Source organism: Carettochelys insculpta, chromosome 26 (genome assembly GCF_033958435.1).
Source record: "Carettochelys insculpta isolate YL-2023 chromosome 26, ASM3395843v1, whole genome shotgun sequence".
NCBI classification, from domain to species: Eukaryota; Metazoa; Chordata; order Testudines; family Carettochelyidae; genus Carettochelys; species Carettochelys insculpta.
Genome location: NC_134162.1, coordinates 5,561,853 through 5,587,062, shown reverse-complemented (window position 1 = coordinate 5,587,062; position 25,210 = coordinate 5,561,853). Strand labels below are relative to the sequence as shown.

Sequence of the window (25,210 nt, the reverse complement as noted above, 5' to 3'; positions counted from 1 at the left end):
ACACAACTAATGAAGACGGCGAAAGAAACTGTCCAGGAGTTCCTTTCTGAGCTGAAGACAGGAACAAGGGGGAGTCTCTTCACCTCTTTCCCGCCGTAAGCCTCATCCTTTGCTCTGGAGGAGTAAATCCAGAGCCAAGAGATGATGAGCTTAACCCGGCGCAAAGGTTTCTACAAGCAGGAAGTGAACAAAACTGTCTGGGAGCTGCCCAGAAGATACACCTCCCTCAACCCAGTGGGATCTGGCGCTTATGGCACTGTCTGGTGAGTGAGCTTTGACCTTCCTTCTTCCAAGGAGCCTGGCAGGAAGGAATGGGGTTGGGGGCACAAAGGGTGTGGGGGGCGGTATTTAAAGCATAGCTCATAGGGAAAAACAGGGGAGGCGCCTCTTAGTTGTCCTCCATTATGAAATCTGCGCATTAGATTAAGGTTTGTTTCCTGCCTGTCATAACTTAGGTCACAGCAGAACAGCTGCTGGCACTGACGAGTGTGTTCACTGCCTGAAGAGCTGGGCCTCCCCAAACCTAAGTTACTGCATTTTGGAGAGAGGTTGCTGCGGTCTGGATTGCCCTCTCGATGGCAGGGGCTAGAGAGTTATCTTCTTAGCTCAGTGGTTTGAGCATTGGCCTGTTAAAATCCAGGGTTGTGAGTTCAGACCTTGAGGGGCCGTTTAGGCGTCTAGGGCAAATAGATTAAAAAAAAAAAATCTGTCTGGGATGGCGCCTGGTCCTGCCGTGAGGGCAGGGGGCTGGACTTGATGACCTCCCGAGGTCCCTTCCAGTTCTATGAGATGTGTAGTTACATGTGACCGTGGGTTTCCTCTCTGTCAGTGATGGACAGGGCAGCCAGCCTTTGCCATGTTCCATCTGAAGGCAAGTAACTATGCAGCGCTAGTAGTAGCAGAAAACAAAATCTATTTCCGGAGTGACTGAGATGGCTTTCCCCTGCCCCCAAGAGTTCTGGGACTTACACTCCCTGCCCTTGCTCCCCCAGAAGGAAGGTGGGATTCTGCTGCCAGGCCGATACCAATATCCCAGTTTGAACAGGGCAGACTGCAATGCCCTGCCTGAACTGAGGAAGGGACAGGACAAATGGAAAACCAGTCCGTAGTCCTCGAGTCCCATCAGCTGAGCAAAGGCAGCTAGCCTGAAATGAATGTACAGGGTCAGGTTCTGCTCAGATGCATGTAACAATACTGACTTAAACTGGGAGTAACTCATTAATGTCCTACAAGATCAGAATCTATCCCATCTACTAATACGTGAAGGCAAAAGAAAGACTTATTCCCTGTACTGGGTATTCTGCAGTAAATATTCTGCCTGATTAGCAGGGTTCTGCAATGTACCCAGTTCATAGTCCTGGGACCACCGGACTTGCACCCTGGTTAGCTGCTTTTTGATGCATAAAGTGCAAAAGACTTGTTTTCTCTCCTTGGTTTTCATATTATTCACAGAGGTTTTGTTCACTTTAAAAAAGTCTGATCTCTGGAGAAAGAGTAGAATTATGGCAGCGCAAGAAGCAAGAGAGGGCCATAGAAAAAGGGGTTTTCACATCAATAGCTTAAAATTGTATTTCGAGTCATATTTATTTACCTTCATTAACCAATGTTCTTTCTCCAAAATGCTCCTTTTTGTTAAGGGTTCAACAACCCTCCCCCTTCACTTTCTATGTGTGTACTCCTAATAGGCGTTTCCAGCAAAATCAGGGAACGCTAGACTTAATATTCTTCTGTAAAGGTTAAAAAAAAAAAATTGAAAAGTGGATGAGCAAAAGAAGGGAGAAAAATGAACCTTCCAGAACTTATTTATATAGGCCAAAGTAGTAAGAAAAGCACAAAATAAATAATTTACAGCTCCCTTTCAAGGAGACCAATCTCTAGGTCAGCTGATGTGGAAAAAATCTCAAAAATCCAGCAGCTGATTTGCTCTAACCTACAACTATTAGACTAACCCGGGAAGTTCCAGAACTCCAGGGATGACAAATGCTTGCTGGGTTTGGTGCTGTTTTCGGCGGAAAGCACAAGTGGAAGCTTGTGGAATTAGGGTTTGCTGTCCTCTGCTGGGAACCTCTGGGATGGTTCTTTCTGCAATAATCCATATAATTGGGTTATGCTGTGTGCTGTTAAGGAAGCAAATATAGCAAATATAGCAAAATGAATCCTTTTGTTAAAATAAAAATATTTGTTTACTTTAATTGTCTGTATAGCAGATTTCACATGTCTTTATAGAGGGGTTAGTTTTGATCAGGTTACCGTGTTCTTTCTACTAGTTTACTCCTTTATAAAGAATTGCTTTCCTTTTTCATTGAAAATGAGTGTCCGCTTTGGGACAAACTGATATCTTTTTGAATTATTACAAACAATTTTTTAAGAGGGGAATCTTGTTTATGTCCTCAATATGGTTGTTCCACCCATTTGTCTGTTTCCTTTTTTAAGGGAGAGCACAGTTGTTCGTAACCAAGGTTTTCAACTTCTAAAGAGAAACAGTTGTCAATATTTTCTCAATGGGAAGTAGCAGACTCAACTGGTTCCAGATGGTTTATGAGTTTTTTTCCTTCAGTGCACTACTCTGCAGACAAATGTCACCTTGCCAGAGCAAGCAAGCAGGTAGATAAGGCAGGGTACATGTAATTTTCATATCACGGTGCTTGTCCCATTACACTTGTTGGGATCGTACCAAAACTCTCTCTTCCAGGCCATAAACTGTTCTCCTCTTTTATCTCAACTTCAGTGATGATGTTACCTCCTTATTCATCTGTTTCAACACTTCCTTCATCTTCATTTGACCCCATTATTTACCACTCATGTGCCATCTAGAACTGCAACAGGATTGGATTAAAATGGACAAACGATGAGCCGGTAATCAAGTTGGTGCTGCCCTCAAGGGACATTTGTTCTTGAACTCATTGACCAGGAGCAGCTACTCAGTTGCACACCTGGTTATCAGATTGCAGCAGCTTTGTGCCTCATGCCATCAGGTGTGTTAGCCTCCAATGAAAGGGTCTCTTCAGCAAGAACATCTAATCAGGCATTTGACTCAGCTGTGGGGAAAGGAATCTTCTGCAAGTATTTTGAATGCCACATTTTTTGAATGATCATGGCACCAAAGTTGGGGATCCTTATGCAATCTCTGAAAACTTTGCTGAAGTCTAGAACGTATACGAAGATCACAGCAAATCGATGTCATGAGCAGTGAGCTCACAGAGAACTTTTGTGGTGGACATTAATCAAGGTTCTGGTATTTGCTATGTGGCCACTTCCTTCTCTCATATGTTGTGACACACCCTTTCATACTCACAACAGCCTTATCAGGACTGACCCAGCTCAGGATCATCCAAATCTTCAGTGAGGTTTCCTGTATAGTAGCTGACACTGCTGATAAGAGAATCCTCTCAAATCTGATTCCAAAAATGCAAAACACACAAGCAAAATCCATCGTCTGATGGAGCATATACAGGGTCAGAAGTGACACTTTTATGAAACTTGGAATTGTTGGTGCATTTCCTAAATATGATTTGCAGCTAAAACCTCTGACAACAGCTGCAAGGAACAAACAACCCTTTGTTTGAAGATCCTGGCATAATGCATCACCTGAGAGAGACTTCCTCCCGTTTACAAAATTCAGTGGTGGGCCTGGATAAAACTCAGCACTTTATGGGTGGATATCCATGAACTTCGGGCTTGGGGCTTGTTTGGAGGTAGTGTATGTCACCCACAAACCTACTGTGTGTGGGTCACTGTCCCATGTAGTGGCACCTAGACTACTTACACAGAAAGAATGAGTCTCCTGTGCAGCCTTAGCTGACAGCCAGCTGGTGTTTAACTCAAACTGCAGTAACTCCTGCACTACGCTCGAGAGATCCCAGGTTTGAGCCTCCCTGTAGGCGGTTACACTAGCGCAACAAATAGGAGCTGTACTGGAGTTTAGAGGCAGATTTGCAGCGAGCTTCCAGATGCACTGTAGTTTGCTTTGTAAAGCTCTGTCTGTACGCGGTGACCAGTGAATCTGAAAGTGAAGTTAAATTGCAAACGTTTGTCAGTAAACCAGCCAAAAGAGTGGCTTCTCTGGAATGTTAAGGAAAGTATTACTTCTAAGGGTATGGCTACACTGCATACTCCTAAGGCTATGTCTACACAACCCCAGTCATGGTTGAGCTTCCAGTGTTCAATTTCATGTGCGTAGTTGAGATGCGCGAAATCGAACTATCAGGGATCAGCAGTTGACCCCTGTACACCTCAATATCCCGAGGAATAAGGGAGGTTGATGGAAGAGTTTCTCCCGTCAACCTCCCTCTTTGAAGACAGGCAAGTGCGTAGAGTACAGAGGAGTCAATTTTAGCTACACAATTGCTGTAGCTAGAATTGTGTATCTGCACTCAGCTTAACTCCCTAGTGTAGAACAAGCCTAAAACAACATATAAACGGCTCTGCTACATAGGATGACAAACCAAGTAAGTGGCTTCATATACTTACTGACGAGAGGAAGAGCTCTACGTAGCACCAAAGCTGGTCTCTTTCACCATCAGAAGTTGGTCTGACAAAACATATTGCCTCCCGCACCTTGTTTCTCTAATATCGTGGGACCAACAGGGTACGCCACTGACAGCTAACCAGCACCTGCTGCTGTTTTACTCACAGATAAAGCAAACACAAAAGATTGGAATGCAGGGGGTAGTGGAATTATTCTCCTTTACGCTTTACAGAGTAGAATTAGAGTTCTTGGGCGAGGCACAGTGATCAGACTGGACTCCATAGCGCCACAACCAGTGCTCTCTGTAAGCTGTGTGCTTGGGCAGCGGCTCAGGAAAGAGTCAGATGCCGCCCATCAGACTAGCAGAGCGCCCACAGCCGGCAGCCTGTGTTTCTACCGGTGGGGCACGTCCGCACGTGCCTCAGTGCACGTAAAAATTATTCTGCATGTGGTTGGAAAAATCCACCCGGGGTGGAAAAGATTAGTGGGAACATGGGCCACAACTGATTGACTTGCAGCCAATGAGGGAGGGGTGCAAGAGCGCTTTGGAGAACTGCGTCAAAATGAGGGCGGAAGAGACACATACTTTCTCAAGAGCAAAACAAAGGAGGCGTGAGGCTGACCTAGAATTTCCACTGCCTCATATTGCTTCCAGAAGCAAACATCATTTGATGGTGTAAGGCCGAGCCTTATTGTAGACAGTTGTTTGCTGTTTCTTCCCTTTAGGGACGCTTAGCCTGTGCAGGAAAATGCCAGCTTTGGGGTAGGCAGGAAATTTGACAGCTTTGTGGCCTGTGTACATCAGCTAATGAGTACAACCACCAGCAGTTATTTGTATGGTATTTATCTGATGATGCAGATCTTGGGCCAAGTTCACTTGAACTGATGCAGACAGGTGCCTGATGGGATTTCCAAAACATTTTTCTGCATCTTTGGGTACCTAAGTAATCTGTATCAGAGAGGTGGCCATGTTAGTCTGTAGCTTTGAGAACAACAAGAAGTCTTGTGGCGCCTTATAGACCAACAGATATTTTGGAGCATAAACTTTCGTGGGCAAAGACCCGCTGCATCAAATGATGAAGCAGGTCTTTGCCCACGAAAGGTTATGCTCCAAAATATCTGTAAGTAAATTTGTAAATCTGGCCCATTGCCTCTATTTAGAGCCAGTGATGTAGGAGAAATTAGCAAGGCAATTTGGCCATCCTTCAGAGCTGCTAACACAACTCAGTGGAAGCCAATGTAGTTTCACAATATCTCTGCACTGCGGAGCGTATATGTTACTCTGCTTGTACCGAGGCAGCTGGGGCATGCGGCTGCACTCTTCCTTTCCTGAAAAGTCTCCATGAACTGCAGTGATTGAACAATTCGGAACTAAGTAATTCCGATGCTGATGCCCAGAGAGGTGGTCTGAGACAGACTGAATGAAAATGCTATTGACTAACTTAGCAGATCAGCCAGGGTCTTGGAAAACCACTTGTGTGGACCACTAGCTATCATGCAACTATTGCAGTTAATAAAGGGTTAATTTGTGTAGCGGTTCCTTCCAACCACCCTCGGAAACTTTAGTCACTACTGATCACCAGGGAAAGACTAGGGGCTGTAGCCCATTAGCATGCATGACTGGGCGGTGGGGAATGATGCTTTCCTTTCAAAGGTGATAAGACGAGAAAAGGGGCCATCTGGTTTCAAACAGGACATGGCTGGTCTGAAGTGTGCAAAGTGATAATGCTGAAATTCATGTGGGTTTGGCCACGCTGCACCACTCGCTGTCAGGGCAGGAAATACAGGGTGATTTACAGCTCTCTAGTTTAACGAGCTGAGAGAGACAGAGAATTGCAAAAGGGTGGGAAGTGCAAAGCCCAGCAAGGAGGCCTTGAGGCCTTGTCACCCTTCAACAGGCAGCAGATGAAAGCTGTCAACCAAAAAACACAGGCAAACCTTGCACAGCTGTCCGGGGTTGATTGTCTCAGTGAGGTCTGATGCAGTTCATTATGGAGGTTCCTCTTCTAATGCTTTCACCCTGAAATGCACTGGGGAGAAGCAGAGCGGTCTCTGGAAGTGGCTTTTCTTTCCAAGTGTTGGCCGGTTAAGTTGAGAATCACCTTCTTTGCAACTGGGCCATGGATCTTTGGGTGAAGAAGGGTCACCCCAACAGAAGGGTGCAGAATTGCTTCATCTGGAGAAATAAATAGCCAATAGGAATGGATGCTCTCTTGTGCTGTCTTGCCAGCATGGGGCTAGGTGGCAGAGCCAAGGACTCCAGAGTGCTTATCTTGATTCCGGCACTGGTTGTCTTGCTGCATCAGTGTTATGTCTATAGAATGGGGGTAACGCTGGCCTTACCTTAGAGCTTTGTTGTAATCATGATTTAGTAATATTTGTACATTTTTGAATGTGAAAAGCACTTTCAAGTGGTAAATACTATTAACAGTCTTACACTGGGCACATTGTTAATACCAAATGCGCAGCACAGGATACTTTCATGTCCAGAACACTGGGAAAACTTTCAAATCCCTTTGATGGATTTGTAAGGTTCCTAGGAGGTTCTACTGACGGTCTAATCTGACCCCTTGTAAAATGCTGGCTAGAGAGCTCTACCTGGTAATTTCTGCGTCGAGCCTGTCCCTTCTGTTGGAGCTGAAGCCCATACATTTGAGAACCACCCCGGTCTCGATTTCGAGACATCAAATGAGAGAGAATCCACCACTGGAAAGAAGTTGTTCCAGTGATAAATTAAATCACTTGCATGCTCAGTCCCCCCTCCTTCTGAAGTAGGCAGGTATTATTAGAGCTGGGTAAGAAACTGTTCTGTCCCCTGACAATTACAGGTTTCAAAATCTTTTCCCATCTTGGATCAGCAGGAGGAAGTCAAAATCTCAAAAATTTTCACCAGCCAGAAAAAAATGGATTTTGAGTAGGCCTCTCCTGGTTGAAAAAAATGCTTTTTTGGTAAGCTCCATTATCCCCACAATACAGATCAGAAAACTAAGGCAGAGATTAAAAGGCTCATAAATAATAAGATCCTGGTGTGAGCCAGCGCAGAGCTTGGACTACAGAATTTAGGATTCTTGGCTCGCAGTCCTGTATTCTACAGAAAACACACCCAGCTTGACCTTGCCTTCAGCCAGGGCTGATGTGCTCTGTGTCTGACCTACAGGCTGTGCACTGGCTTCATTCAGAAATACTTGCAGCTCCCATGGTCCAGCAGGCTGGGAAATTGACTCCAGCAATGGATCCTTTCTAAAAAGGGAGCTGTTCATGGGATCTTGCCCTGCCACTTCATTAGGCCACAATGGAGTCAGGAGGGGGCGGGGCTGGTGCTCCTTTGCAGAAGTGCAGCATGCCTCAGGTGGCACTTGACTAGGATACATCACTGAATTTGGTCAGCTGGTTGGACCATTAGCCTGCTTGGTCCAGTTTGAATACTGCTGGGAAGTGCTGAGCCATGGCCCCTAGGGCTGACTCTCTCCAAGCAGTAGCAGGATCCTGGACCACTCACCGAAAGGGAGAGAGGCATAAGTTGTTACCTGTGTATCTCACCCCCCAAAAACACACCCCTGGTCGGTTGTTCTCCAATCTCACAAATCCTGAGCAGGCAAGATGCAAGGCAAGAGCATTGGAGGGGAGAATCAGAGAGTGTGCGTAGCAAAGGAAGAAGGGGGTCTCCAAGAGTCAGTGGAAGGACACTGTGGGTGGGTACAGAATTAGGGTTAGTCCCAACCTCCAAGCATTTGTCTTCCCGTTACATGTCCTTCCTTGAGCACTGGGATGTCTTCCTGTGCTGGAGGTGTGCTACTCTAAATGGCCATGAACATTTTAACCCCTATGTCCTCTAACCTCCTTCAGAGCAGTTGGAGCTGGTCAAAATATTATACAGGCTGAACCTGTCTCATCCAGCAACAGCCCTAATCCAGCATGACTTTAGTAAGCTGGGTATTCACTTATCACAGGTGTAGACAAGTTTCCCATGGTCCCATAAAGTTTGTTTTCAAACCAGTCCTGGCTCTCAGTGTTCTGTGCTGTTATTTAGCTGTAATTTACCCCTAGATGTTTTCTGAGAGCCCAGTAAGCAGTGGAAGTGTTCGTAATTTGCTTGACCATATTGACCTCCAGATCCTGGCAATTCTGGCAAATCCTTTCGTTTGGCACCAGTCAGGTCCCGAGGGGGCCGGACAAGAGAGGTTCAGACTGTAGTAGCTTATTTGGGTTAGAGGTGCAGTTAAAAAAAAAAAAAAAAAAAAGTACAATGGTAGCGCCTACAACTGCATTTCCACATGCAGTATGTTGTGAAAAGATGAAAGGAAAAATGACCCTTTTTCCTTGGCCAGCTCTGGACTGCAGCATCCCTCCTTTCCTTGTTAGGCCACTTGTTGGATTAACATCCCATCGCCCATGAAAACTCATTGCCTAACTCAGGTCTGGTTGTGTCTGTCTGCCACAGTTCAGCCATAGACAAGAAGACGGGAGAGAAAGTGGCCATCAAGAAGTTGTGCCGCCCATTCCAGACAGAGATCTTTGCCAAGAGAGCCTACAGGGAGCTCATGCTGCTGAAGCACATGCAACATGAGAACGTGAGTACCTGCCTCTCTCGTGAGAGAGAGCTACACAGCTTCTGCAGTGAAGTGAGAGCAGGTGATTGTAACTTGAGGGAAAAAGCCACGATGTTTTTCCTGAAGCTGTTGCAAGGTGGGCAGCCAGCCTGATGCAGAGGGGCCCTACCCTCTTTGGGATTTCGAAGGCAATTCAGTTTCCATGTTCGTGCAATCATGAGGTCTTTACTGCTGCCTCCCGGCTGTTGCTCAAAGAGGGGAGTTGAACTTTCCCCTCTTTTCGGCACTGGTGAGGCCATATCTGGAGTTTTGCATCTGGTTCTGGGCCCCCCAATAGAGAAAGAATGTGGATGCAGCAGAGCCCAGTGGAGGGCAATGAAAATGACTAGGGGCTGGTGCACATGACCTATGTGGAGAGGCTGAGGGATTTGGGCTTATTTAGTTTGCAGAAGAGGAGAGTGAGGGGCAATTTGATAGCAGCCTTCAACTTCCTGAAGCGGAGATCTGAAGAGGATGGACAGAGGCTGTTCTCAGTAGTGAGGGATGGCAGAACAAGGAGCAATGATCTGAAGTTGCAGAGGGGGAGGTGTTGATCGGATATTGGGAAAAACTATTTCCCAGGAGTGTGGTGAAGCACTGGAATGCATTACCGAGACAGGTGGCGGAATTTCCATCCCTAGAGATTTTGAAGCCCTGACTTGACAAGGTCCTGGCTGGGATGATTTAGTTGGGTTGGTCCTGCTTTGGGCAGGGGGCTGGACTTGATGACATCCTGAGTTCCCTGCTGGCCCTAGGATTCTATGATTTCAGCACAGACAAATGTCCAGTTTGTTTGTAAGAGGGAGAAATAGACTCTTGTCAAGCGGCTTTAGGGCTAAAACAGTTGCAAGTTGTTGCAGAGAACACCACTCTCCCAAGGTTTGTTCTTTCCAGACTGACCTTTCCTTACTTTCCCCGCAGGTCATTGGGTTGCTTGATGTCTTCACCTCAGCCACCTCCTTCCATGGATTCCAGGACTTGTAAGTTTTGTGGGTTTTTTTTGCATTCCCTGCTAGTCCAGTCATTGCCTGGGACAGTTGCAGATTTGGTGCTGGAAGAAGGATGTCTGACATGCAATCCAAGGAGCTGATTTGAAACAGGGCCAATCTAAAACCACAGATCCCTCAATACATTTATATTGAGAAGGTGAAAAGCACAGCTCAGCTCCGGTGGCTAAAATTCCAGAGAGAAATAGAAGCAAGCGACTCTCACACAGTATGCTAGGAGTGTGCCTCAGACACATCGATTTGCGTCCTGTAAAAAGTCATGCCAGGAACTGGCACCAGGATATAAAGGTGAGGGGCACATTGGACGCTCCTAAGATACACCACCTGGTAGCATGGGCAGTGAGTGAAGCTTGCCTTGGAGAAGGCCAGGTACCTATCCTGTCTTTTCCAGCCGTAGCCCCCCACCACTCTGCCCTGGCTACATTCTGAGTTCTCCCACCGCTACTCACCACGTCCCCCCTCACCTGTCACAGGACTCTACCACTCACCGCTTGCTTCCTTACCCACCACCTGCCAAGTCCCTCCTCACCTCCTGCCCCTGCCTGTGGGGTGGAGGAGAGGAGGAAGAGTTTACAGACAGCACAGCTGTAGCTGGCAGTAGGCAGCTCAAGAAGGGGATGAGGTGGGGACACCAGGACCAAGGGATTGGGCAGCGGTAGTTGCTCCAGGGAAGTCTTTTCTCCCCACCCCCATAGTTGTTCATGTCGTGATTTAAGAGGGCATGAGAACAATAACAACCTATTTGTCCCATCCTAGACGACATAAACTGAAAGCTTAAAAATGTCTTGGCTTTGCCTCTTCTCTTGGTTTGGGGCTGGGGTTTTATGGACTTCTTCTTGGATGGTGAAGCTGGACCAGCCATGATTGAGACACCATAGGGATAAGTCAGGACCTGAGACCGCAGTGTAGCAAAATCCCCTTTAAAAATCCGTGCAATGTTTGACACCGAATCTGCATGTTGTGGACGATCAGTGGGGCCCCCAGCCACCAGGGGCAAGGAGTGGGGAGGTCTGGCTCCCCGTCCCTTGCCAAAGGCAGAAGGAGTGTGGCTAAGGACAGTCGGCATTCCCTCCCCTCACGTTCCCTCAGAACCATGCATGGCATGGCACCATAGTGCTCCCTGGAGAGTCAGGGGAAACTGCCCTCTTTGCCCCCACACCCCCATCAGCGAGCCTGTTGATGATCTAAGTCTTAGCCCTTAAACTTATGAACACCACACTCTGTGTTATGTGTTTGGTTTCTTACAATGGGTGCCATGAGTTGGACTGATTTATTTATTTATTTATTTATTGTTCCCCCAAGTTTGGAGAGTAGAAATGGCACTTTTCAGAGCAGGCAGCAACTTTACTGTCCTCACTGGTTGTCCTCGTAACCCGGCGACACACTGAGAGTTGTAACCCATCTGCTTTCCATAGCAAGAGCAAAGCTAGCGTGGCTCCTTATGTTTCTCTCCTAGACTCAGGGACTTATCTTACTGCCTTTTAGCTACCTGGTGATGCCATACATGCGGACAGATTTACAAAAGATCATGGGACATGAGTTCAGTGATGAAAAGATCCAGTACCTGGTCTACCAAATGCTGAAAGGGTTGAAGGTAGGTGGGCCTGGAACAGCCAAAGGCAAGAGCTGGGTTCTGACGGATTACAAACTGAATCACCAGGTCTCCCCTTGGGAGTAGAATTTACTCAGCGTTATCCAAGCGGTTTCTTAAGCCATGGACAGATCAACCTGCAGGTTCATCCTCCTTGTAACACAATTCACATCTCCATTCTCATCCATTGAAAAGTCATTTTGTCTGCTGAACTAATTGGGATCTACCACACGTCAATCAGAAGTTGAGATGGGCAGGAAAGTATGTTCCTATTCTGCAATGGGATGAAATTGAGATTTTTTTAAATGGAAAACCAGAGAGGGACCCCCACCGTGACTAGCCAATGGCCCAACATGAGGGCAGCCATAACCATGGAGTGGTTGACTATTCAGGGATAGGCCTCTCTAGTTTCTCATCCTGAGAAACTTTTACGGACAGAAGTTCCATTGAAAACTGATATGGTCCCAGAGAGAGAGGCTTTTTTTTTTTCTTACAATTTGTTTATTTTCTGACCAAACAAAACGTTGAACTAAAAAATTCCTGGCCTGTTTTCTTTGGAAGTTCATACTTTTGAAGCGTCAGAGGTCGCTTTGGCTTTTCATATTGGTCAGACTTAACTGATTTGATCCATTTTAGGTCATACAGTTCCTTGCCAAGGAGGCAGTTGGCTGGCTGTGTTCAACTCACCTCAGCACGAGGTTCCTTAGCAAATTTACTGAGAGTGGCAAGAGGCTTTTAGCAAGCAGAGCATCTGTTGGTTCCCTCATTCCATCTGCTTTGAGAGAAGCCACATGGAATGCAATTTTCTCAGTTACCATGAGCCAAACGTGTCAGTTTTGAAACTGACAATGATTCAGAGGACTGGGAAAAGACAACCCCTTCTAACAGTTTCTACAAGCTTGGGGTCTTAAGTTCCGCAGCACCTCTTTGCTAAGATCACTGTGAAATCCAGATGGCAAATACCAATGCATAAAAGAGGTTCAATGACTTGCCCAAAAATCACATAGCGAGCCTGGGGAGAGACTTGGCTAGATGCTGTACCCAACTCCTCCTCTTGTGCGTTAGCCATTGGACTATTTCCTTCCTATGTGACATGTTAGGCAGAATAACCACAACCCATGAAACTTCGCGATTACATTCCTTCTTACAATGAGCTCTTACCTGCTCACTTGGTAAGTTTAAGACTTCTAAGATTGTATTTGATTTAAGTAACTTTCAGGCCATATCAGCTATGTCTCTTCAGGAGTGTTCTAATTCCAGCCTAGTAAAGAATATTGCTGATGCAATAGGTTTGACTTAGGCTTTTAGTGCAAATTTCTTCGTGTTTGTGACATGAGCAGTCAAGTCACTGAGTTGGGACCAAGGATTTTGCAGAAGAAGTCAGGTTGCTTTGGTCTCTGTGGACAGGCTCTGTCACTAGCATGTTACTAGGGTGTTACAAGGAGAGGGAGAAAAATTATTCTCCTCGGCCTCTGGCGATAGGACACGAGGCAATGGGCTTAAACAGCAGCCAGGGAGGTTTAGGTTGCATCTTAGGAAAAATTATCTGTCAGGGTAGTGAAGCACTGGAATAAATTGCTGAGGGAGGCTGTGGACCCTCCATCATTGGAGATACATAAGAACAGGTTGGATAAATATCTAACAGCAACGATCTAGATCTGTGCTCCTCAACCAGTGTGCCATGGCACGCTGGTGTGCCACAATGTGGAGCTCAGTGCGCCTCAGAGTGGCTCACTGTGAGTGCCATTCTCCATGCGGCGCACGTGCCCCATTGCGTGGTAGGAGAAGCAGGTGATGGCAGGGGCGGTGGCGGCAGTGGTTCTGGGGCGGCAGCAGCATTCAGTTAGCATGTGGGGAGAGTAGGGGTGCCTGGCTCTGGTGGGGGATTGGGTTATATTGGGGCACTGGTGGTGCCTGGTCCTGGAGGAGGAGAGAGGCATTGGGTTATATGTATTGGGTGTGCTGTGAAATCCTGACGTGTGCCACAAGGTGATAAAGATTGCTGAGCACTGACCTTGATGGTGCTTGGTCCTGCTGTGAGATCAGGGGGCTGGACCTGATGACTTCTTGTGGTCCCTTCCAGCCCCTGTGAAGCCTTCAAGGGGGAGGGATAGTTCAGTGGCTAGAACATGGGCCTGCTAAACCCAGGGGTGTGAGTTCAATCCTTGAGGGGGCAATTTAGGGATCTGAAGCAAATAGATTAAAAAAAAAAAAAGGGAGGGTGCTTGGTCCTGCCAACAGGCTAGAGGACTCAACTCAGTGACCTTCTGAGGTCCCTTCCAGCTTTATGAGATTCATATCTTTATATTATCATTATTCTATGATTCTGTGTGTTTCTCCCCTGGAGAAGTTAAAGGTTTGCTTGCTGCTGATCACACTGTGGCTTTCCTTTTCATTGCAGTATATTCATTCTGCCGGAATCATTCACCGGGTAAGTTCATGCGCACTGTTAATGCCGCTTTTAGCTCTCTTCTCTGAGAGGAGCACAACTCAGGGACAAAGTTAATACCTTCTCCCATATCTCACTAAAAGCCTTGGCTTTCAGGTGTGCTCTCTCTCTCTCTCTCTCTTTCAACCTGTGTTGGCCTGTATTTGCTCTGTGGGCAATGAAAGATTTTGCAACAGGCTGTCAAGCCTCTTTGGATGCTTTCAGAAGGAATGACACTTTGGAAAAGGAAGTCATCCTTGTCACTGCTGAGTTGTGTGACCGGCATGGTTTCTCCAGTGCCGGGGTAGGAGTGGATTCAGGATGTGATGATACAGCCCACCACAGGCCGAACTTTGAGACCTATTTGATATTTCCTTTGTTGAATTTGCAGTTTGGTTTGTGTCCTGATTGTTCTGCTCTCTGCTGCAGGATCTGAAGCCGGGTAACTTGGCAGTCAATGAAGACTGTGAACTTAAGGTAGGAACAAAGGGGAGACTTTCACAGCTTGTGAAAGGTGCAGCGTGTTGGCTTGCTGGCGAACTGCTCTACCAGCTAGGGGGGAAAAACTTTCTGGCAACTGGGCACGTGCGAGCGCGCACACCTACACTGGACTGGACATGAGCAACACATCTGGAAGAACACCAGTTATGGAAGTAGCTGTCTTTTGTAGTTGCTCTTGCACCCCAAGGCCACAGTTCAGCGAGGTATTTAAAGACTGGCCTGTTGAATCCATAGGATTATTCACAGGCTTGGTTAGATCGTGCTTCAGTACCATGTTGCTTCAGGGCCAGAGGCTGGAGTGACTATCCTGGCACAGGGGCCATAATAAGTTCAACACCATAGATCCATTCAAAACCCTAGGGCCACACTGGCATTAGGAAAGTAAAGCAGGTATAACCCACACGCCTTGGTGGGGCTCACTGTCCCATGTAGTGGCCGTTAGAGCATGTACACAGAGAAAGAAGGAGCTTCCTCTACAGCTTTACCTGAGAAGCAGCTGGCTTTTAGCTCAAACTAGAGAGGTTCATGCACTGAGCACCAGAGGGTCCCAGGTTCAAGTCTGCCTGTCAGTGGTTACACAAGGACAATAACTGGGAGCAGCCACAGTTTCCCTTGGTTCCTACCAGCTAGAGTGGAAGACCTGCTGGAGACAACACCTAGCTGAAAAGGTTTCTTAGAGCCCTGGAGGAGAAAAGGGCCGGTTTTCTAGGAAATGTTAAAAGCGCTTTGGCCCTGGCTAGGCTGAATATTAGGTGAAGCCATTTGGGGAACGTTGTTAGCAGCAGGATGTTGTTATGGGAGAGGTAGGGTGCAGCTGGCTTTAGAGTGTGGCTTGGCTGACAGGATGCAAAACAGACCTGTGAAGAATAAGAACATAAGTGTCACAAAATGTCGTGCTTCAGACCACACTGGGATTTTCAGCCTGGCTGTCTTTCACCCTGCAGTTAAGACAAACCAGTGAGAGCCACCTCTAGAGTAGTGGTGAAGCTGTTGCTGGTGGGCTCCTCTTCATTTTCCTCCTGGAAACAGATTCTATTTTGCCTGCAGGATCTCTCTTTTCCTTCCCTCACCATCTCCTTTCTCCTCCCTCTGTAGATCTTGGACTTCGGCTTGGCGAGACATGCAGATGCTGAGATGACCGGCTATGTCGTGACACGTTGGTACCGAGCACCAGAAGTCATTCTGAACTGGATGCATTACAACCAGACGGGTGAGTTCAACCACTTTGTGTTTGGCACTCTGGCGATCACCACTGCAACCCTTCAGCTGAGTTAGTATGGGGCACACACAGCTCTCCTCTATTGGCAAAGCTGAGGAGGAACAAAAAGCACCTTCTCTTCAGCAGCCGTGAGAAGGTTCCATGCCAGTCAAGCAACAGGAGAAAGCTCCATCCGAAGCCGTCCCTGTCAGGGGAGATGAAACCCAAGGGTGTAGTTACCCACAAACAACAGCTGGCGACAGAAGCAGGGTTGAAGGTTAGGAGCAAAACCAGGTGTAACGTCCAACAGGTGGACTCGAATCTGGGACCTCTGGAGCTTACTGCCTCTTAGAGCCTTTATAGCTTGAGCTAAAAGCCCGCAGCCTCTCAGCAAAGGCTCAGAAGAGACTCATTATTTCTCTGTGCAGGTGGTCTGGGTGCCACTGCATGGGAGAGTAAACCACATCCACATCCACTGGGTTATACAAGCCAATGACGAAATAACTCAGCATGTTTCCAAAGCAGGACAAGGCCCCAGAACTGTTATGTTTCCTCCACCTTCCGGCCTTGTTCCTTTCTCATGCCCCTCTTGGCTTCTTCCCGCACAGTGGACATCTGGTCTGTTGGTTGCATCATGGCAGAAATGCTGACTGGGAAAACCTTGTTTAAAGGGAAAGATTGTATCCTTTCAAATGGTGCAGACTCCTCTGGGGTGGACTGAAAGCCCTCTAACTCTGCCTGAAATGGATGCTCTGGGTACTTGTGATTAGTCATTTCCACATTCAACCCCATGTCCTCCTGCATGCATTTTATCCCCACCAGACAGCATTCTGTGCAGTGGGGAGGAGCCAAGTGTCTCTATGCAGGGCCCTGAGCCCATTGCAGAACACAGCTCTGAGGTCTTCTTGCAGCCCATGACACAAGCAGGGTCTGGGAACAGGCCTTGTAAATGCACAGCTGCACAGCCCCAGGTCCCCACAGCCTGCTTAGGGAGGTCACAGCTGCTGGGAGCTATTGTGGCTCTGGCTCTGCATGAGGGGTCCCGGAGCCACTTGAAGTAAAGATTGATTCTCTTTAATCCCCACAGACCTTCCTAGCCCAGGGCCAACGTGCTGGAGTTGTTGGCTAGATCCAAGCTTTGGCCCTAATTAACCTTTAACTCAGTCTGCCAGATCTAGATCAGCTGACCCAGATCTTGAAAGTAACCGGACTCCCTGGAGAGGAGTTTGTGCACAAACTGGAGGACAAAGCGGTAAGGAAAACACTGTGCCTAAGGCCTGTGCTTGCGAATGCATTGCTGTGGAAATCGCACAAAAATCAGTTATTTGTACATTGCCTTTGATGCGCGTATGCATGGGGTTTTTTGCAACATAAATATCCTACCAAGGCAGCATCTTTGGCATCTGTCCCTGCCAGGGGCACCTCCAGAGCATGTGACTTCTAAAGAAAGTCTATTGACCAGTGAGCCAAAGTGTTCCTTTAGAGAGACTGAGTGGGGAATGTAGGAGTCGAGAGTCGGGACTTGTTGGGTGTGGGGCAGATGCAGCCCGCAGTTCATGGTGTGACCTCAGACAGATCATTCCACCCCGCTGAAACCCAAGTAAACCCCCTGCAAGATTGGGACATTTTTGTACTTTGCTGGAGAGTTGTGGGCAGTGTTCCCTGTGAGCGGAGGACATGGATGGACACCCAGCAGAGATTCAGGTGCTGTCCAACTGATTAGCAGAGCCCCCTCAGCCATCTACAATGGGCAGCAGGTGTTTCTATTGGTGGTGCACATCTGCACAAGTCTTGGGGCACTTAACAAAATTTATACCACCCCCGGATGGAAACAGTTAGAGGAAACACTGGTTGTGGCTCTCTCACTTGTCAAAGCAGTTCCTGGGGTGAAAGAGGCTGTAGAAATGTGGAGTCTTGGGTAATTTACTTGTCCTGTTCATCTAGGCACAGACTCAGTGGGCTTTTCTTTGGTCCCCTTTGTCTGACTGCAGCAAGTCTGTGTCCTGTGCATTCTTGTCTCTCTTACAGGCAAAGAAGTATATCCAGTCCCTTCCCAAAATTCCTAAAATGGATTTATCTCGGCTGTTCCCCAAAGCCAACCCTCTGGGTAAGTGATCCTCATTATTCCTCCCTCTTCACTTCAAGGCCCTTAGAAGTCAGATTGCTACCATGTTCGTAGGCTGCAGGATTTCCTCTTCTCCCAGACCTCATGACTTCTTGTTGATGCTTCCCGTGCTGACCAATGTTGCTTCCCTTGCCGATCAGCCCTTTCTAGGAAGGCTGAAGATACTTAAATATGAAAAGGCAAAGCCATTTTTCTAGGCATTACAATAGCAATATTCTGCTGTTCTTGGTTCTTCGATCTCTCTCCTCCCCTGCCCTTAAAATAAACCAGACCCAGGACGTTTGACACTTTTCCCAAACCTGTGTATTTTTTGCCATAACTGCAAACCCAGCTTTAGAGTTTGTCTTCAGTACTGTGCTACATCAATGCAGTTGCACCAGTGTGGGACATCCAGTGGTGAAGATGTCCTAGGTCGATGGGAGAGCTCTTTTACGTCCATATAAGTACTCCACCTCAACAAGAGCCAGAAGGTGTCTCAGCAGGAGAGCATCTCCCACTGACGGGGCAGAGTAGGCAGTGCTTTAAGTCAATGTAAGTTCCACTGCTCAGGGGAGGGTTTTTCACACGCCCTGAGTGAGGTAGACAAGCCCTCAGACTTGAATAGATTTCAGCCCCATAGCGCTGTGGTGGCAGAGCAAATGGGACTGACCTGAGAGAAGAACATCAGTATGTACAGAGACTTCTTGGTTTCCAAGCTCACTTTCTTCTACAGTCAAAGGAACCTTGTTTTATAAGCCAGTTTAGCAAAGGAGTTGTTATAGAAAGATCGTGAGAGTAAGGTAAACATGGAAGATCACCAGTGAGGAATTACATAGGAAGATACAGCCGAAGGAGAACCTACTATAGAAGGTTATACAATGCAAGTTACAGCTATTTGGGCATATCTGCAGAATGAACAGCGAGCAAAAAAAGTCAGGACCCTGGTATTTGGCATAATAGATGGTTCGAATAGGAGAGGCAGACCCCACAGAGAATGGGCAGAGGGTGAAGTTTAATAAGGACGAATGCAAAGTGCTCCACTTAGGAAGGAACAATCAGTGTCACACATACAGAATGGGGAGAGACTGTCTAGGAACGACTACAGCAGAAAGGGATCTAGGGGTTATAGTGGACCACAAGCTAAATATGAGTCAACAGTGTGATGCTGTTGCAAAAAAAGCAAACATGATCCTGGGATGCATTAACAGGTGTGTTGTGATCAAGACACAAGAAGTCATTCTCCCGCTCTGCTCTGTGCTGGTTAGACCTCAGGTGGAGTATTGTGTCCAGTTCTGGGCACCGCAGTTCAAAAGAGATGTGGAGAAACTAGAGAGGGTCCAGAAAAGAGCGACAAGAATGATTAAAGGTCTAGAGAATGTGACCTATGAAGAAAGGTTGAAAGAATTGGGCTTGTTTAGTTTGGAAAAGAGAAGATTGAGGGGAGACGTGATAGTGGTTTTCAGGTATCTAAAAGGGAGTCATAAGGAGGAAGGAGAAAACTTGTTCTCCAAGAACAAGAGGCAACGGGCTTAAACTGCAACAAGGGAGGTTTAGGTTGGACATTAGGAAAAAGTTCCTAACTGTCAGGGCGGTTAAACAGTGGAATAAATTGCCAAGGGAGGTTGTGGAATCTCCATCTCTGGAGATATTTAAGAACAAGTTAGATAGATGTCTGTCAGGGACGGTTTAGGTAGTACTTGGTCCTGCCATTGGGGCAGTGGGCTGGACTCGATGGCCTCTCGAGGTCCCTTCGAGTCCTGGTGTTCTATGATTCTATGATGTGGTAGATTGGTGCAGAGCTAGTCTACAGAAGCTAAGCCACTCTGCACTGGACAGGGAGAGATGGAAGGAAATAGTGAGGGAGGCATCGGATACCAACGGGCGCTGTGCTCATGGTTGTTGGTGATGATTAGCAAAGGAAACTTCTGGTCAGACAAGTGCTTGTGAGGATAGGATGGAGACATGCATGGGAAAGGAAAACAGGCCTGTCCAAGCCCAGTTCACGTTGGTTTCCCAGAATCCAGAGTCATGAGATTTACTGTACTGATGGCCGTGTTTGCAGTTTATCAGGAGCTTGAGGCTCACACCCACCAGCAGTCTTACTGTTAGCATCAGCCCTTGGGTGGCCTCTCAGGAGAGATCCCAGTGCCACCCAGCTGATTAGCAGAGTGCCTGCAGCTGGGTGTTTCTTCTGTTGGTGGCACACATTCACGCATGCCTGGGTGCACATAGAAAAGTTCATTCTGCGCCTGGATGGAAAAGATTAGAGATAACATTAGCCACTGGCCCTCTTCACTCATGTTCAGCTCACAGCATGTGATGCTCCCTTGTAAGCCAGGCAGTACAGCTGCCTGTCTGAAGAGGGACTGTAGTGTAATGAAACCCAGAGAGTACAGCTGGCCTCACCTTCCTGCAGAACCCGGGTACTTGCTGATCACGCTATCTGGGCCCCCATTTGGCTGCGTGGATGTACTTTGGCCAGAACTGTGTTCAAGAATCAAGTTGCCGAGGGCAAACCAGGTGGTGTTTAATAACACAAAAACCAAACAAAAGCCCTCTTTGCTTTGTTCTTTGTCCAGACCCCAGGCAGCATGATCTCTGACAAGGAGCAGAGAGAGTTCCACCGGCTGTTTAAGCCCCTTTTTTACCCAGGAACATATATGAACCACTTCCCAACTGCGTATCAAATATCTGGCCATTTTGATACTCAGTTGGTAACTCAGATTTATTTACTCATTCATGGTCAAAAGCAAGTCTCCTACAACGAGCTGTGTCCCCTCCCAGGTCACAGAGGAGGGTAAGCAGAGTTCTTCCAAAACCTTAAATGTTAGAGCAGCAAAACCAACCAGGAAAACAGTCTGGCTTCGGCATTTCCTGCCTTCCTGTTTACAAAGTCTCCTCTCGATTACTCGGGCGGCTAATATTTGCTTTGCGAAATACTTTAAAGCTCCCCATCACTCAGAGCAGAACGGAAAGAATTTTAAACTTTGAAGTCACTTCTCACTATTAATGTCCTTGAAGCACATGTGGTTTTGGCAACTGAAGTTTGATGGGTCTGTTTTGCTTTTTGCTCCCGAATTTTCCATAACTGCACGACATTCGGTTTGTGTTTACAAGGCTGCAGTGGAAGGTTTAAAGCAGTGTTTCTTAAACTGCATTCCGCAGAATACTGCTGTTCCGCGAACAACTCACAGTGTGCTGTGATCATTTGGAAGAATACATGCATGGTCTATACGTTCAGTTATTAAAACCACATACAATCTTCCTTTTTTGTCGCTAGGATACCTGATTGAATTACCTCATTTTGCTTTTGCTCTCTATGTTGCTGTTGGGGGTTTTTTGGTCTGAATTTTTTTTTTTTTAAAGAAAATTTTCGCTGGTGTTCTGCATAAAGAAATTTATTGTGTGGTGGTCTGTGGTCTCAAAAAGTTTGAGATACTGGTTTAAAAACCAGGAAACCATGTCTCTGTCTGTCTGTCTCTCTCTCACGCGCACACACACACACACACACACACGCTCTCTCTCTCTCCCCACACACACACACTCTCTCTCTCTCCCCCCACACACACTCTCTCTCTCTCTCTCTCTCACATACACACACACACTCACACACTCTCTCTCTCTCTCTCTCTGTATCCCTTTCTCTTTTCATTCCTTCAAACAACAGTTATGTTTAAGGTGAAAACGAGGTAATGTTGGCCTTTTGATTTTATTGCCTGTACACTGCAGGGAACTCCTCCCTGCTAGAAATCCAATATATTCCTGGGTGCTGCGTGGCCCTCTCAGACTTTATGTACTGGACAGCCCAAGGAGCAGCACTTCGCTCACCTAGCAGAGTATCCCTGTCTTTCCACAGCTGTGGACCTCCTCGACAAGATGCTGCAGCTGGACGTGGAAAAGCGTCTCACGGCCACGCAAGCTCTGGCCCACCCCTACTTTGACCAGTTCCGAGATGTTGAGGAGGAGACCGAGGCCCAGCAGTCCTACGACGATTCCTTGGAGCATGAGAAGCTTTCAATCAATGAGTGGAGAAGTAAGACGCTGAACCTCTGTGGGCTCCCATCAGTACCTTATGTGGAACTTTCTCGTCCCTCCTACTGGCGGTTGTCATCGACACACTGGTTGTGCTCGCATTTGGCCCGGGTGGTCCCTGAGGAGAACCCCTCCAGTGTGCTAGCCCTTCTCCAGGGTCCGCTCTCTGTCGGGGGTTAAGTCCCTCCACCTCCGGGGCTACGCCTCTGTCAGCCGTCTGCACGCCTGGCTCTCGTGTGAGCGCCACTCACTCTGGACTCTCAGGGCTGCACTCCCAGACAGAACAATGCAACCCTGTTCTCTAAACCAGAGTGACTCTCAGCCAGTGCAAAACAGGGGGTTTATTGAGCACCTGAACCCAGGATAGGAACTCCCAGGGCCCTAGGCCTGGCCTCCCTCAGCCCGTGCATGTGAGCCTCCCCTGAATCCAGTGGGACTTGGCCTGCTTGCTCTGCCCAGTGCAGAAGCTCCCTCCTTCTGGCCAAGCCTCCGACATCCCTCTCTAGCATCTCTTCTCCTGTCTTTGTCTCCTGTCCAGATAAAGAAGGTTGCCTGGGCTCCTCTTCACCTCTCCTCTGATCTGTCCTATGTGCCCACCCTCCCCCAGCTGGAAGCAACTAGTCTGGTCACTGGGACCCTCTCTCTGCAGCCCATTGTCCTTCCACTGGCCAGAACCAGCTGTGCTGTCCAAGCTGGGTCTCATGGTCACCAGTTGCGGGAGGTCTCAGTTCTCCAGGTCACTGGCCAGGGTCACCAGTTCTGTGCTGGCTCCCTGAAACAACAAGCTCCTACGCCTCGTTAAACCAGGAACAGCCAGCAACACTGAGTCCCACCTCCTTTGCATGCAAACCCCTTGGAAAATCTAGTAAATGTTCCCACTTCATGACACCCGTACATATTTGCTGAGTATGTCTGATATCACCTCCCTGCCTGTGTGCTGCCCCCTGTGGACAGGTTGCCAGAGGGGCCGACAGCCACCGGGGACCCTGGAGCAAGGTAGAAGAGGGGCTGGGCTTGCACACTGGAAGGGACTGGGCCAGTGGCGGAACGGGCACAACCTAGGGCAGACGGCCCTTAGCGCTAGTGGGACCCAGGCGCTGGTGTCCCCCCCCCGCAGCTGCACAGAACGGCTGCTGCGCAGTTCAAAAGGGCCCAGAACTCAGGATGTTGAGGCTGAAGTGACAGCGGCAGTGGCCAGAGCTCCTGGTCCTTATGCAGCTTCCCCTGTTACGTTACCGCCCCATCAGCAGGCCTGTGTTCCTGACGTAGTGTCCCTCCGTTCTCCTCCTGCCATCTCTAAGCACTGACTGAAGAAACCATCTCCCCTCGTCTTTCCTTCATCCCACAGTATGTAACACCAGAGGCACTGAGAGAGTGAAGTCTCTGCTCTACAACCTTGGCCAAGAGCCAGCTGGACTTTAGCTTATGGTAGAGCACCCGGCTTTAGCCACTATGATCACGGGCGCAGTCCTTCCTGAGGACGACCCAGGTCCATGAGCACTACATGTATTTGCTGTTTTCTCCTCCTTTCAGCCTCCACGTGAGATACCCCACATTTGACATCCAGCCTCACCATCTGATGTGCCTGTGTGGTCACACACTCTTTAGCGCCCTATAGAAATGTGACAGTATTATTTTAAATACTTCTATTGATATGCATTATCTTGTTGTTCATTTGCAAGGGCACACGTACAACGAGATTCAGTCCTTCAGTCCGATTGCCCGGAAGGACTCCAAGAGGCGGAGTGGTTTGTCATTGTAATGGTGAGGCCAGCCACCGTTGGGGCTCGATCCCCAGGCCGGAAGTCTGTGAGTGTGTGGAATATGAGGTTGGTGAAAGCATAAGGGAGTTGGACTTTGTCCTGTGTGAGGGAACTGCACTAGAAGCAACCTTTAGTGACAAAGATTAATGTATTGCTCATTAAACCCCCACATGACATAATTTTACCTAGTGTTTCTTTGCTTTCTTATTTGCACCAGTGTTTAATCAGCTCTCAACTTGATTTCCAGAGCTCTGGTGTTTCAGTGGGTCTTTCTCACTCTTCATTCTATGTCCTGTTTGCGTCTCTTCCAGTTTCTCTAGACCAGCGTTTCCCAATTTTATTTGGCCACGGAACCATTTTAAACTTGAAAGAAATTTACAGAACTCCATTCCTAGGCGCTACACCCCTTGGCACCTAAACCCACCCCCCATCTCCAGCCTTCACCCACCTCACCCCCGAAATCTGCCCCCGCATTCGGAAGCCTGCCGGCTGTTAAACAAACTAAATTTAGTTCTACTGTTTCTGCAGCAGCAGGACAGAGAGCCACAGAGGAGTTAGCTATTGTAATGGAATTTTTCTCACAGAACCCTCATTTTCACTTTGCAGAACCCCCAGGTTCCGCAGAACACCATGTGGGAAACACTGCTCTAGAAAAACAACTAGGACCCTTGCATATGGCGTCACAGGCAGGAAAACAGAGTTTATATGAGAAGCCAACAAGCAGATTATCTATTTAGAGCTAGACACAGGAAGTCAGAACCGGCGAGGTCCACCACAGACTCACTATGTAAATGTGAACAAGATTCTTCAGACTGAGTTCTCAAAAATGACCTCTCAGTTTAGGTCCCTCTGTTCCTCTGTTTCCAGCTTCAGACGCTGTAGCCAAAATTTTTGAACTTGGGTGTTTCCATGTAAGCACCAAATTCAGTGGCCTTATACTCAGAAGTGCTTTGAGCTCGGCTTCTCATGAGTGCCACATAAGTGCCAAGAGCTGTTTTGTCTCCCATTATGGCATCTGTAACAGACAAAAAAGTACATTTTCTGCTTTAAAATAATATTTTGTCAGTTTTTGCCTCCGTACCTGTATATTACATTTATTGAATTGTTATATATTTGAATCCTTTTTGCACAGAATTAGAAAGAAATTCCAAATACATATATATATTTTAATTCATGCAGTTGGCAACCTGGAGGGATCTTCTTAGCTGAGCCAGGCTCTTCGATGTAGCATCAAAAACTGCAAAGATCCATTCTTGGCTCAATACTCTTTAATATTTTTATCAATCAAGCAAAATCATTGCTGACAAACTTTTGCAGACAACACACAAATCAGGGGAGTGGTAGTGGGGAAAAGGACAAGTCACTGATTCAGAATGCTCTGGATCGCTTTGTAAGCTGTACACAAGCAACCAGTGTACATTTTCATAAGTCTAAATGTAAAGAGATACATCTAGGAACAAAAAAGGCAGGCCACACTTACCGGGTGGGGAGCTCTACCCTGGGAAGCAAAGACTTGGAAAAAGATTTGG

General features: G+C 47.5%; 1 protein-coding gene across 1 annotated transcript; it reads left to right on the top strand.

Annotated features, from left to right (window-relative positions):
• On the top strand, positions 1-23,854 carry MAPK13 (mitogen-activated protein kinase 13). Its single transcript, XM_074977728.1, has 12 exons — positions 1-263; positions 8,910-9,039; positions 9,979-10,037; positions 11,550-11,658; positions 14,057-14,086; positions 14,513-14,560; positions 15,680-15,794; positions 16,391-16,462; positions 16,955-17,034; positions 17,811-17,889; positions 21,743-21,919; positions 23,601-23,854. Exons 1-12 carry the CDS (start codon positions 142-144, stop codon positions 23,678-23,680), a joined length of 1,101 nt encoding a protein of 366 aa, XP_074833829.1. The 5' UTR covers positions 1-141; the 3' UTR covers positions 23,681-23,854.
• Positions 23,855-25,210: the final 1,356 nt, after the last annotated feature.